The following is a 14,054-nucleotide window of genomic DNA, read 5'->3' on the forward strand; positions in this document are numbered from 1 at the left end:
TCCTGGTTAGTGGTGAGCATACCATCAAACAGAAATTGAATCCATTCCAGTAGCATACACGACCTCCTGAATCACACATAATTTGAACTTTGCCCAAGCAAATTCACACTAGCCCACATGTTTATTTCCTCGCACCACCACACAGGGAGAGGCAGTTAATGTAGGGTAAGGTAAGACAATTAGATAAGGTGGGAAATATACACTTCCGCATGCAGGTGCTAATGTGTAGCACACTGACGCTGTAATAGAGCAAAGCAGGGCTATATGAAACCATGCTGTCTGAAAACACCCATGCAGGCTGGGCACACCAAGGCTGCTTGCCTTGCTGTACAGACAGGTCTGCAGCTGGCCGCGCTGGCCGTAGCCCACAGGGGGCCCCGACAGGACACGCTCCGCCTGGGGGCGGCCCTTCCCCTTGCGGTTGGCCACTAGGAAGGGGTTCTCCTTGAAGCAGATGGGCTGCGAGTCCACCAGACATTCCTCCTCTTCCCCATCATCGGGAGGCGGGACTTCCTGTCCAGCCAAAGGCGGCGGCTGGGCTTTCAGTGTTTGGGCGACGGGATCGTCTGAGGGCAGTGTGGCGATGTTTTGTGCCTGGTGGGGAGGCGGTCCCAAGATGGTGATGGGGGGCATTTTGGAAACGAAGACGGCCGGGGAGTCCGCGCCATCGTCGGAAGGGGACTGGGAGAGTGGGGCGGTGGTGGTGCCCGGTACACAGGGCTCCGTGCGGAAAAAGCTTTGCTGCGAAAACCCGTTTGCTGAGGGGCCCGACAGCTCAAAGCCAAGGGGTACAAGAGGGGCACTGTGCTGGGTCTGAAGGGAGGCCTCCATGGGGGCAGCCAGAGTGGCAGAGAGAGATGACTGGGGAGGAGCAGGAGATAATGAGGGGGAGATAAGACAGAGATACAGGCAGAAAAAAGAGAAAGCAGACAGAAGTTCATCTTCCCTTCATTGCAAATAACCAAGCTAAGAGGCTGAACACATCACTTGCCAAACCAGCTCAAACAATAACAGCATCCAATGCCAGAGGAATCACATGTATCATCTCCTTAAACTACTTTTATAGCAATTATCGCAAACCACACAACCACAATCCTTTCTGACTGCATATGAGGCATTATATCTATGTAGAACACAACAGGTATGCACTGTGGACTAACTTTCTTGTTTGACCTCAGACTAACGTCAAAAAACCCTTTTACTTTGGTTGAGCAGGCTCGCTAGAGCACAACATCTGGCTTTTGACATTTCATTCAAATACACCACTTTTTCTTTGAATCTCGCAATGCTACCAATGGCTGTGTTAATATTACGATCATTAAAAACACAAATGTCAGATACCAAAAGATGACTCAAAGAAACAGGAGTAATTTTATTGTGGCTCAAGTATGGGTCATCACCTGTTGCAATCGTTTATAGAATGAATAACACAGAGAATTTATCTGATTTTGGCTGTTTTCCTACGTTAATGCAACCACAGTTCTCTTACTTAGAAAATGCCATTTTAATTTTGAGCTATAACTATGAAGCCAGAATAGCTACAGAGTGAATTTCTGATAAAACAGTCACCATGTTTCAATCGCACCACACATGTCAAGCTATATTTAAGTTCTAATAGTGATGTCATGGTCATTGTGTCTGCATAGTGACTATAGACAGCAAATTCACAGCTTATCTCAAGCACACGTCACAAGCTTTGAAAAATAACAATATTCTTCAGACTCCAAAACCTCACAAGGTCAAATCAAGTGCAGACAAAACAACAAGGAATCAATAGCAATAACAAAAAACAAACCCGTTGCCACCTCTCAATTCAGCATCATTACCGAAAATGAGTTCAGACATTCTAACATTACTAAGTCTGTAAGATGACTGTGGAAGCCCTGTAGGAATGGGCTCAGAGGGACAGAGCACCCTGCAGTGAGAAGGGATGAGTCATGTGAGATGGAGGAAGACAGCTGGGCCAGAATAGTGGGTGGGTGGGTGGGGGGGGGGAGACTGGAACAGGGGCTGCTGACATTGCGGGAAACCCTGTTCCTGAAGAGAGGGCCAAGAGGCAGCCTGACTCACCTCACCCATGGACACACCCCAGCCTGAGCCACTTCACCCATTTCATGGACATACCTGAGCTTGAATCCCTTCACACATCGACACAGCCCTGTCTCTATGACTATACTGCACCGCCAAATGCAAGAATGTTACACCACAAATGTATTTTCCTCCATATACTGTATTAGAATATACATTTTACGTCTTATCAAATTATGCAATTTGTTTGCTCACTTTGATTCATAAATGAAATTAAAACAAAAAATTTGAAAGGAGAAAATAAAATAGTTGCAGCTTATTCAAAACCACAAGTTAGGCAGAAACTGGAACTTAAAACTCACAATCCTCCAAGAATCCTGCAAATTCAATAATGACTCCTGTCACTCAGGGTACTATAATAACGCAATAGCTGAACCAGGTACCAGGAACTATTAACCATAAATCATAAACCAACCATAAATCAGCAACCATAGTTCTTTTACAAGAAGTCAACTATATAAACAACATCAAAGAAATCTTAGACGCTGAAATCGCAGGAAACTACCTACACTTGACCATTGACATCCATTTGCGTACTAATACTGCACTTCATTTCAAGCCTACGCCCCCCCTTTACATAAATAAAAATTCTCTCTGAATAGTCTTGGCAACAGCTGCAATGCTATCTAGGTTAACCAGTCCTAAAAAAAACCATGTAGACCATTTTTGTATTTGGCATGAGTCTTAGCCTTGCAACCGGTTAAAACTTAGTCCTTCTTCAGATACCTTGAATAATCCTTCTAATATTCAGGTCTATGGGGTATAAAAAACTTCTGAAAAACATTATACTTTATCTGACCTACAACATTACTGAAAACTGTCAATAGATTAAAATGAATAAATTCAGTCAGACTACCACTTGTATCCATTACCTTTATCTCAAGCACACTATATCTCAAGAAAAATGGCAAAGCATGGGAAATCACATTCATAAAACAATTTCAGTCACAAAATCAGACCAAAAAAATCAACCCAAGGTAGCCTTCAGAAGCACTGGATTGAATAATACAAAGTCATGCAATAGTAACACAATGAAACATGAAAACAGAAGAGACAAAAAAAGAAATCAAAGAACCAAACAACAGAACCCTTGCTAGTGACACCCAATTTTTCCCCAGACTCACTGTAAGATGTTGGCGGGAGCACACGTTTGGTGGGGATCTCCTCTCTCACAAAATGTTTCCCGGACACTGCATGCCCTCTCTGGATGCCTGCCCCTTACATCAATCCCACAACCACCAGCTCCCCCTCCCCCCTTTTGACTATCTCTTAGCAAGACCTCAAAATAACCACTGAGAAGTGCCAACTGTCCCCCTCCCCCAACTCTCCACTGAATCGGTCTGGGAAAAGGTTGATTCACTGTGTCCTACCATTCTACATGCCTTCACTTCACATCCATAATATATAAATATGCACACTACTCATGACAAAGCGGAACTTCACCAAAGTGCAACAGATTCACTCTGTTCTCAGAGGCTGGTTTCCTAGTAAGGAGTTTGAAATGTTGGCCTTCGGGATTTGAGTGGGCTACAAGCAAGAGCCTTGGGTTTTCCACTGACTGGATCAAAAGAGAGATGTTAAGGACAGAGATGGTCTTACAGAGGGATGATTCTTCTCAAACAGCATAACTGTCAGAGAATTGGGATGGTAACTACAAGGCTGTAGGTTCAATTCTGAGGTTGGGTGCTGCCATTGTACCATTGAACAAGCTAATTAACTGTAATTATCATAGCAAATTATATGTATAAATGGATTGTACGTGAAGTAAAAGCTGTGTAAAGAGCAACTTCCGTAGGAGAACCAAGCAGAACCAACCCATTCAGGGTCAGAAGAATGATACAACACCATGTTTCATTCAGCGCTGAAGCTCTCCATGAAGAACAAGATCTTCTCAGATGGCACCCTTTCCATCTTTTCCCCTGGGAAACAACATTCTGGAATGTGAGCCGCTGCAACAGCGGGATTGTGAGAAAACAAGGAACGGCGATTTATTCCTCATCCCTTATCCAGCCCCCCCTCAGGACAGAGAGATGGAGACGAAGCCTGGGAATGCAGAACCTGGAATGTGGGACTCGGAATGCGCAGATGGAACGCAAGGTCGGTCGCATTCCACCTCTCAGAAACACCTGCTGGGGGTCAGGGGTCACTGTAGGGATTCCTGGGAGATAAACACGGCAGATTCCGTAGGGTGTGCTATTTTGGGATGGCAAGCCAGAGCTGCAGTCATGAGGCCGCGGAGCAGACAATGGCCACAGGTCATCAAACACATATTAAGAGGTCATGTTCCAATTATGGACACTTACATATATGGTGTTCCTTAATGTGGCGTTTCAACAGTTCAGTGATAAGGCGCTAAAATAAAGTGTGAACAGCAACGTCTAATCATGCTGTAATTTTATAACCTGATTTCATAGATTGTTCAGGACGGAGTGTAGCACAGTGGGTAAGGAACTGGGCTTGTAACCGAAAGGTCGCAGGTTTGATTCCCGGGTAAGGACACTGCTGTTGTACCCTTGAGCAAGGTACTTAACCGGAATTGCTTCAGTATATATCCAGCTGTATAAATGGATACAATGTAAAATGCTATGTAAAAAGTTGTGCAAGTCGCTCTGGATAAGAGCGTCTGCTAAATGCCTGTAATGTAATGTAATGTTCATCTACTCTGTTAACAGTTTTCCATACCCCCAACTCCTAGGGCCTTCAACTACATTCTCCAATCTAGTCTTATTTCCATAATAGCTGATTCTACATAGGGGTCTGCCTGTTTTTATTAGAACCCACCTTTTAATGGTGAATGAAGTAACCCTGGGCCGACTCGACTCAAATTTCAACCAAGCATGCTAGAGGGACCGGACTGAAAAGCCCATGGGATGTGCTTGTGATGGGCTGTGTTAAACCAGTGAGACTCACCTGGTTGACCTTCTGCAGACTAGTGGTGGGAAGTGCAGCCAGCGTCCTGTAGTCCAATTTGAGGGGACCTGTGTTGAAGTTCTGAAGGTGGGGAAGGAGACAGAAGGCTCAGATCTGAGCCCCCTTAGGACAGGGGACAGCGCTGAGAAGATCATTGTGATTTAAGGATCATAAAGACTTGGGGAGCAGAAAATGTTGAATCTGCTGCCTAGGCAACAGTCTTTCTGATGTAACCCAGGTCAGAGAAACCATAGAATTGCTAGATCTGCCTTCAATTATATCTAGTCTCACTAGAGGTACTTCCCAGGGCTGGTGTTTCCAACTCCTCAAAGAGCTTGAGGCAGCATAGCAGCTCTTTGAACAGTGTCTCCACCTACTGGAGAGATGGGGGATGGACAATGGGACCCTCACCTCAGCCTCCTCCTCCAGCAAGCGGTTGGCCTCCTCGCGCTCCAGGCGCATGCGCTCCTTCACCGGGGGGGGGGGGGGGGCGGAGAGAAGGGGGAGTGGCCACCGAAAAGGAGTGGGGCGGAGGAGGAAATAGGGGGACACCCAGCCACACAACAGCACATGCAGACAGTGGTGTGACATGGGGTGAGAAAAAGAGAATGGAAAAGGGGTTGAGTATGGGATCAGAATATAATGGTCCAAGGCAAATGGGTGTGACATGGAACGAGTCAAAAGAAGAGGAGGGTAAGAAATGAAGAAAGGGTGGTAGTAAAGAAGGAGTGACAATTTGAAAGAGACCCAGACACACCATGGGGGGAGAGAAAGAGAGATAAAGTAGAGAGGGGGAGAGAGGATAGAATCCACACAAATTAGAAAATAACTTTTTCTATAGGGACTCCAGCAGAAATGGTAGCAGGCAAGGGGAGGTTTGCTGTGGTAGTGTTGGCAGAGACAGAGCCCTGGGGAGGCGTGGCAAAGGCGAGCAGACTCCCACTTTCTAACAGGGAGGAACCTCACTTTATATTTCCGACCTGTGTTCCACTACACTAATATCATAACTCACTGACAAAGATGAAAAATGACTAAGTTGTTAGTAGGGTACTGCTGGTTATTGTTTATAAAACAATAAAACGCAAAAATAATTTGCCAACCTTTTTATATAATTTTTATAATCAAAATGTTTTCTGGAACAATTTGATGTATTCCCAGAAGGCATTCTAACCAATTAACCATCAGATTACTTAAAATAATTACACTTGCAGGAACGGTAATAAATGAAATGCAGAATGTGCTGACTGACCTAGGTAAACATTATACTTTGCATTCCCTGCATCCTGTAGCCATTAAGTCAGTTAAACACTCTCGAAAGGAAATTCACATCACCCCAAATTCCTTAAGCAGCTACTTGAATGTGGTTCCTCCAGCCTATTGCCTTTGAACATGCAAAAAGAAGCTCTAGAATCTCACTTACCACTTTCTCAATCTCTTCTTTCTCCCACTGTGAAGCCTCCCGCACCATCTCTACTTCCTGCTTCAGAGAAAGGGTGGAGGGCAGCAGGGGAAAGACAGAGAGAGGGGAAGAAAATTTTTTCAAATATTTTTGCAAACACTTGCAGCAGACCTGGGTCAAATACGTATTTGTTTTGGATTCAAATACTTCTCTGTGCTCTATTGAGCTTGCCTGGTTTAATTGAGCCTGCCAATATGACCAAAACTTTTTGAGAGTATTTCACTGGTTCTAATACACCAGACAAGACCACTAAACCGCAGAAAATATTTGAATCCAGAACAAATACGTATTTGACCCAGGTCTTACGTGCAGAGAACATACGTTAACCAATGCACTTAAAAGATATTTAACTCTTCACATTATTACGTTACTTTACTAAAATATTGTTATCTCCAATCATTCTGGCCACTAGATCAGCATTCCCGCTAATCTCCAAATTAAAAACAACCTTTGTGAAAGTGCTTATCCGGTCCTTGAGGGGATTCATTGTCAACCTGCTGTTTCACCTTTACTGCTATTACTTCAATTAAGCTTGCCTCTTGTTAATTAATTTAACCTCATCTTATCAGTAATTAAGGCAATTACATGGATATGAAATTACCTCAGCTAATGTACCAGATGGGAACTTAAGTATGTCACCCCTCCAAGCATGGTATAGTAACTGGCCTAGCTGCTAATCTTAAATAAAGCTGCTCACCTTCTGAATGAGCTCCATCTCCTCTGGACTTAGGTCCCTGTCGATGGATGAAATGCTCTCCATGCTGTTTTTGCGGACAATGCCCGCAGCGAAGGGGTTGGCGATCACTCCAGGGGAAGCCTGAAGGTGAGTGCATGCACGCGCACGCACACGTGCACACACACACACACACACACACACACACACACACACACACACACACACACAGATGAGGTGCTTGCCTGGGTAGTGTTTTTCTTTAACAGGAGTACTTGTCAAAATTTCAAATACAATCCCATGTTGATATAAACTAATGCTTCCAAGACATGCTTGCAGGCACTCCAATATTTAGTTTTGATTGACATTGTTGACTGTAGCTTTATCTTCAATACATCCATGAACAATGAAATATCTTGACTGTGTAGCAGGCTGCATGCCTGTTTCAAATGGCCCATAACTGGCCTCAGTGATCCCTGGAGTTTTGGAGAGGGCATGAGACTGCCACACGGGGGTCTCACCTCCACGGCAGCCGCGTCGCGGGGGTCGAAGCCGTCGCAGACCAGCACGGCCAGGGTGTCCCCGACGCTGCGCAGAATGCGCACGGCCTCCGTGTGCGTCATGCCCAGAAGGCTGTGGTTGTTCACCTCCAGGATGCGCATGCCCACCCGCAGGCGCCCGTCCCGCGCGGCCGCCCCGCTGGAGCTCACCTGAGGGGGGAAGGGAGGGGGGGGAGGCATGGCTGGCGTCAGTCACCATTAGATTGTCGAAACACCGAAACAGAGCGAGGACGAGGCATGGGCATGCCGTCACCTTGGAGATGAAGATGCCCTCGTCGGTGGGGTCGAAGGGGTTGCCGGCGTGTCCTTTGGCGCCGCCGCGGATGCTGATGCCGAGCTTCTCGCCGGGCTGCTTCTCGATCAAGATTTCCTGCGTGTACGCAAAAGCCAGTCAGAACCAGGCAGAGATTCATGGGATCCTGTGACCAATAGGCTATGAGCAATGTGGTTTTTAGACTGATGTTAGCCTTGCCAGAGAATGCAAACACTGGACCTCCTCTGTAAGGTTTGCCTAATCCTAGTCCTGAAGTGGCATGCTCAGCTGGATGCCAGCTCTCTTATCAACACTGATGAAAACGATTAAATCAAGGTAGTTATTAGCTGTGAAAGGGTGTCAGTGAACTGTAAATTAAGTTATTTTGGGTTGATGTTGATGATGACTATTCATTATGATAATGATGATGATGATGAGGGCGCGGCTCACCTCCATGCCCGAGGGCGCAGGGTCCCTGCGCACTAACATGCGGATCTCATGCTTGTTGGAGAGCAGGGCGCGGACGGCCTCCTGGTGCGTGGCGTGGCGCAGGTCGATGGCGTTCACCTCTAGGATGCGGTCGCCCACCCGCAGCCCACTCCGACACGCCAGGCCCTGAGGGATGACCTGGGCACACGGACGGGCAGAGACAGCAAACAGATTTAATCACGGACAGACAGGTCGACTGACAAACACAATGACAGACAGGCAGACAGCTTAATATCACCCACGTTTTGACATCTGCACTCATGGACGTCTGCACTTAACTTACCTTAGAGATGAAAACCCCGGGCTCACGGACCCCAAACGGGTGGCTGGCATGGTCACTGCCTCCCACAATGCTCAGCCCCAGTGGGCCACCTGCCTTCACCAAAATAACTTCCTGTCAGGACAGGAAATAGGTTACAGTTATGAATGGAGTCCCCTTTTGTCTGATTAAACAAGAAAAGGCAGACAAAAAAAGTCCAGGAAATAGGTGACAGTTATAGACGGAACAATTTTTGTCTGATGAAACAAAAACAGGCACACAAAATCCTTGGAACTAAGTTAGAGGTAGGCAACTTATCAGAACTGTGTTGTCTGTGATTATATTACCATTTATAATACTCAACGGATTCTGTTTTACTTAGACATAGGACTTATTCATTTGTAAATCTAAGTATACATAACAACAGGCAAACTGGCAATAAGTTGCCTACCCTACTTTTCCAAAGTCTCTACAGAGTTTAACCCTGGAACTAGATATCCCTAGCTGGTAACACTTTACAATAAGGTAGCATGAATTGGTATTAACTAATGTAGTTAACATTATGTTATTAATCATGATGATTAATGATGTTCAAATACATTAATTAAGCATGAAATTTAGTTAGTACTTACATTAATAAATGTATTAGTTACATGATTATTTATACATTAACAAACCATAGGATAAACTTATAATTATTTAACCATGAACAAATGCATGAACTGTTTTTTTAATCCCAATATGAACTTGCATTAAATAATGTAGTTCTACAGTATGTTCACAAAGCTGTACAGATTAACTTTTCAGTAGTTATCGATAGTAGTTAACAACTACATTCTATGCTAATGGAAATTCATGTGACCTTATTTTGAAGTGCTACCCACTAGCTTGAGATGTCTAATTCTCCTAGAAAGCTAATATTCAGACAAGATCTTCATACCCTCCACCACTTTCTCTGGTACTGCAGAGGAACGCATTTGAGACAAAAAAGACCACAGTTATCAGAATCTCTCAAATCTCTTTTCTCTTTTTTCAGAAAAACCATTTTAAAAACGAATCGACCGTGGCGACGCTCACATCGATGGGGTACTCGTCCTCCAGTGGCCGGCTCAGGTGGTTGAGTTCCGGGGAGCCGCAGCGGTCCTCTCCGGGCTCCTCCTGGTCGGGGGAGTCGGCGGGCTCCGGCGGCGGGGGCGAGTGCGGCCGGGTCCGCGAGGCGGCGGGGGAGCCCGGCGGCTCGGCCAGGCTGCGCTCCACCAGCAGGGTGATGGTGGGGGAGGTGCCGGTAAGCAGCGTTACTGCCTGATCATGCCTGGCCTCTGTCATGTCTACACCATTGATCTGGATCGACAGCAAATCAGCGCGTCACCCTCCCCAGCAGCACCACCATTAGCACGACAGGCCGTCAAACCGCACCACAACCATCGCCATGGCCGCTCTCAAAAATTTCCTCAACCTCCATTTGCAACCTATATTTTATGTGTACAAAATTTGATGAGTATTTGAACAGTTTGCTGCATTCTGTATTTCCTAACAGATATAACAGAATATGTCATTTATGTGGTGAGATTTGGCCCATTATTCTGCTACCCACTGTGCAAATCTGTCCATGATGAGGACAAACAAGCATGTATAATACATGTTCAATAATTACTTTATATACATATAGGGTGAGCCTGACAATGGAAAAAAAAAGACTTTTATTTTTTAAAGTTTTACTGCATGAAAAGTTCAATTAGTGCCATCTGGTGTTGGCTGGTGAAAACAACCACACCATCCAATAAACCTCAGATTTCAAAGGGAGAAAAGTGTTACAAAGATTTTTTTTTTTGCTTGCAACAACAAATTTATATACTAAATTCAATCTGAAACATTCACAGAATACCACCTCAGATTCTCCTTTTTATACTTATTTCACATTTTTACCTATTTTGTGAAAATGACAAACAATACACGCAAGTGCTGTGACTTGCAGTGGATATCAGAAACCACATATTGGGCAACGACAGCCCAACATGTACATGAATTCACCCTGCATTCATCAGTTTTATACAAGTAATAGTCAAAATAGTAGTCAGACTATATGTACAATATTGTTAATATATTACATGTACCATGGTACCTATCTGCTATAATAATCCAGAGCGGAAATCCTGGCTGTAAGTGTTGTTAATGTTAGTGAGAGTGCATATAGGTCCCTGTCGCAGATACACAGAGAGGCAGAGAAAGAGACAGAGGAAAGAGGAGCAGTGCTATTGTCAGTGCAGCTGATCCCAAGGAAGCCCACAAATGCTTCTGCAAGCAGTGGAGCATGCAGCACACTAGCAACATCACACCACACCACCAGACACCAGGTGCCTCGCTAAGGTATCTTGCAAGTATGGATCTGATATTTTCCCATAAATGTACGTGGTGCCTCACAGACAAGGATATCTCAAGTTCGGTCCAACAGGGTAAATATGTGCTGCATGCCCCAATATGATGCCATAAAACCTAACTCATAGCCACAGTGCTGACTGCTGTTGTAATGACTGTATATGTGCAGTTCTTCATGGATGGCATATATACAGTAGAGTTTTGATAATGCGCTCATATCTGACTGGGATATCCATAAAATTCAACTTAGTCAACACTGTCCTGCACAGTCACCTGTCTATATGCAATGCAATTGGCTCTAATCTGATAGATACTGTCCTGGACAGTTTCATGTCTTATTGATTAGCATGGGCCTGTGTATTTTATAAAAGATTAGATGGGATTGCAATACACTGAAAGTAAGATTCCAAATAAGGACTAAAGATCAATCAATTGGCCTTTTATTGCACTAGCAATAGGGGCATTGCCTATTAAACCAATAGGAGTTCACCATCTAGTCCCTGCGCTTATCGTGACAAACAGAAGCCACCACTGACCAGACAGTACCAGCTTTTACCGCCGGCTGATATGCTACTGCAGCTGCTGCCATGGTAATGCATGCTGTTACCATGTCAGCGGGCCCAGAGGCTCCACCCACATCCCCCAACACCACACCCACCACCGAGCAGGCAAGGAAACAGATTGGGAATTTCAGTGAAGGCCATGCAGAGGAAACAAGGAGAGAAGGTGAGAGAGGGGGACAGCAAAAAGGGAGGTAGGGGGCAAAGGTAAAACAGGTAAAACACATTCACACAGAGGCGATAAAAGATATATAAACAGAGAATCAGTTAGCATTCAGAAAACTCTGTATACAGGGCAAAGGAAAAGAGGCCACAGAGAAATATTTGAGGGTGCCATTTCACAGTACACCCCGTTAGATATCAACTAAATCTAAGGTATCTACAAGGGAACATAAATTCTTACTGATTGCAAGAGTGCAAATGCAATGTGGATGCAGCAGAAATTTTAAAATATGGCTTCACAGCATTCACATTCAAGAACATTTTGAGTGTGAAGTCATATAGAAGCTCATGCAAAATACAATTTGAATTGAATTTGACTACAATTAAGACATTCCTCTGGGTCACACTTAGATGGCCGAGTCCAAATTTAAGGTCAAACAGCCCGTTCAGACAAAGTGCAGCCATGTTAATACATTTCCCCGGCAGGCAGGCCAAACTCAGCCAGAAACAGGTATGAGAGGCGAAGGCACGGTCCGCCGCTGTGGCATTATGGGAATGCCAACATGAAGGCCACAGCAGGGACAGAAAAGTGAATGACATGAAGAGCATGCAGGAGTGAGGAAGCCATCACCGCCATCTTGGAGAGGAATGAATACGCAGCAGGGTTAAAATAAGTCAAGAAGTTACGATTCAAATCAAACACCAACACAGAGAGGGGCTCCTCTTTAAGCCAAGCAGAGCACAGCCACTTCAGCGAGGGGGTAGAAACAAGCTCAGCTGACAGTGAATGAGTGATGAAGAGGTAACTTATTCTTCTGTATGACTAATCATAGGCAATGTGATGCGTAGATGTAGTACCAGCACAGATTCCTACGCTTACTACTAATCTACTCCAATGCTATGGCTAATAAGGAACACTCTTGTTAGAATGAACAGATTTTGATGGACGAAGGGGCATGTACTCACGGAGATGACCCTGTCTCCCACGCGTAGTATGCTGTCGCGGTGAGCGGACCCGCCCTCGGCGATGCGGGAGATGAAGATGCCCTGTTGGCACACAGGAGACTTGGTTACCACAGCAACATCCTCAGCAACAACCCAGACTGCTTAGTATTAGAAGGGCAGGACTGTGGGCTGGTAGATGGAACATGTTACAGTATGTTGGCAATCCTGAGTAAAATACAGTACCAACATATGACTCAGATGGTCTCCAGGAGGTATAAAATCTAACTGCTAGAATTACCGCCATCTGCTGTGGAGAAATGTTTTGGTGTTGATTAAATTACAGCAATAAAAAAAATATGCGAAAGGATCAACTGAAAAACAGGACCATGACAGTTCTGTCCAGAAATCAAATCCAGATAGTACTGCCATTCTGTGCAATGTGAAAAAAGATTAGCGATATGTTGCACTATGTTGAAGTCTGTGGGAACATAGTGAACGGAAATGGGCCTCCTGGAATACAACTGGAAAGTCCCTCAATAACAACCTGGCAATACTAAATTTATCAGACATATATGCAGGCAGTGCATGCTAATAGTTTTCAAAGGAGACTGAGATATCCAAAAGAACAGGCATATCATTTGACAACTCCCACTTCCAAAAGGATGCCTTCTGCTCAAAAAGTGGCAATTTGGTAATGTGACAAGTCTCTAATTTATTCAGCCGTTTAGCTGAGATATTTTGAAATGTGCTGCTAGTAGCAACATCTGTTGACTGACATTTACATTCAGACGGACAGTCAGTTCACAATGTTCATTAATTCATAATGTCATGAGCCAGTTGCACCTGCAGGCTACACATTGTGCACTGGAACTGACTGAGGTGCCACACTGCTTCACAATGCTGGTTCCGTAAGAAACCCTTTGTGAAGGAAAGGAGATGAGCCAGCTTAGAACAAACTTCTTTGGTGGTCTGTGCAATTTAGGAGTTCAATAACGACCCGCTGACAAGCAGACATGTGCATGGATACCGAATAAACTCACTCACGGTAACCATGTTTAGAAGCCATCATCACCAATAAAACACAAACATGATACTGGCTTAGAAAGACTAGGAATGCCATTAAAGTAGTTTTAAGACCAAAACATTTAAGAGTGGATATATGTATACGTACCCAGGATTACAAGCAATAAATTAGTTTATTTGACACGCTGTCCTTGGCCTCACAAGGTACCGTTCAAAAGTCCAAACATAACTGAGCGAGAGAGTTCTAGAGTTGAAGCGCCGTGATGGCAGAAAACCAGAACCTGACCAGGACTATGG

At 44.7% G+C, this 14,054-nt stretch overlaps 1 protein-coding gene across 15 annotated transcripts in view; it reads right to left on the reverse strand.

Annotated features, from left to right (window-relative positions):
• Nucleotides 1–14,054, reverse strand: part of scrib (scribble planar cell polarity protein) — a 97,270-nt gene that overhangs the window by 16,992 nt on the left and 66,224 nt on the right. For 8 of the 15 annotated variants that reach the window (XM_035412919.1, XM_035412921.1, XM_035412915.1 and 5 more), the window contains 11 exons: nt 12,756–12,836; nt 9,769–10,032; nt 8,716–8,826; nt 8,394–8,570; nt 7,944–8,060; nt 7,652–7,840; nt 7,155–7,274; nt 6,419–6,478; nt 5,410–5,466; nt 4,999–5,079; nt 322–861 (listed from right to left, as the gene is read on the reverse strand). In XM_035412919.1, the coding sequence (XP_035268810.1) occupies nt 322–861; nt 4,999–5,079; nt 5,410–5,466; nt 6,419–6,478; nt 7,155–7,274; nt 7,652–7,840; nt 7,944–8,060; nt 8,394–8,570; nt 8,716–8,826; nt 9,769–10,032; nt 12,756–12,836 (1,797 nt within the window). The remainder of the gene's footprint in view (nt 1–321; nt 862–4,998; nt 5,080–5,409; nt 5,467–6,418; nt 6,479–7,154; nt 7,275–7,651; nt 7,841–7,943; nt 8,061–8,393; nt 8,571–8,715; nt 8,827–9,768; nt 10,033–12,755; nt 12,837–14,054) is intronic. The other 7 variants (XM_035412916.1, XM_035412929.1, XM_035412918.1 and 4 more) reach the window with 5 other exon arrangements.

Source organism: Anguilla anguilla, chromosome 4 (genome assembly GCF_013347855.1).
Source record: "Anguilla anguilla isolate fAngAng1 chromosome 4, fAngAng1.pri, whole genome shotgun sequence".
NCBI lineage: Eukaryota > Metazoa > Chordata > Actinopteri > Anguilliformes > Anguillidae > Anguilla > Anguilla anguilla.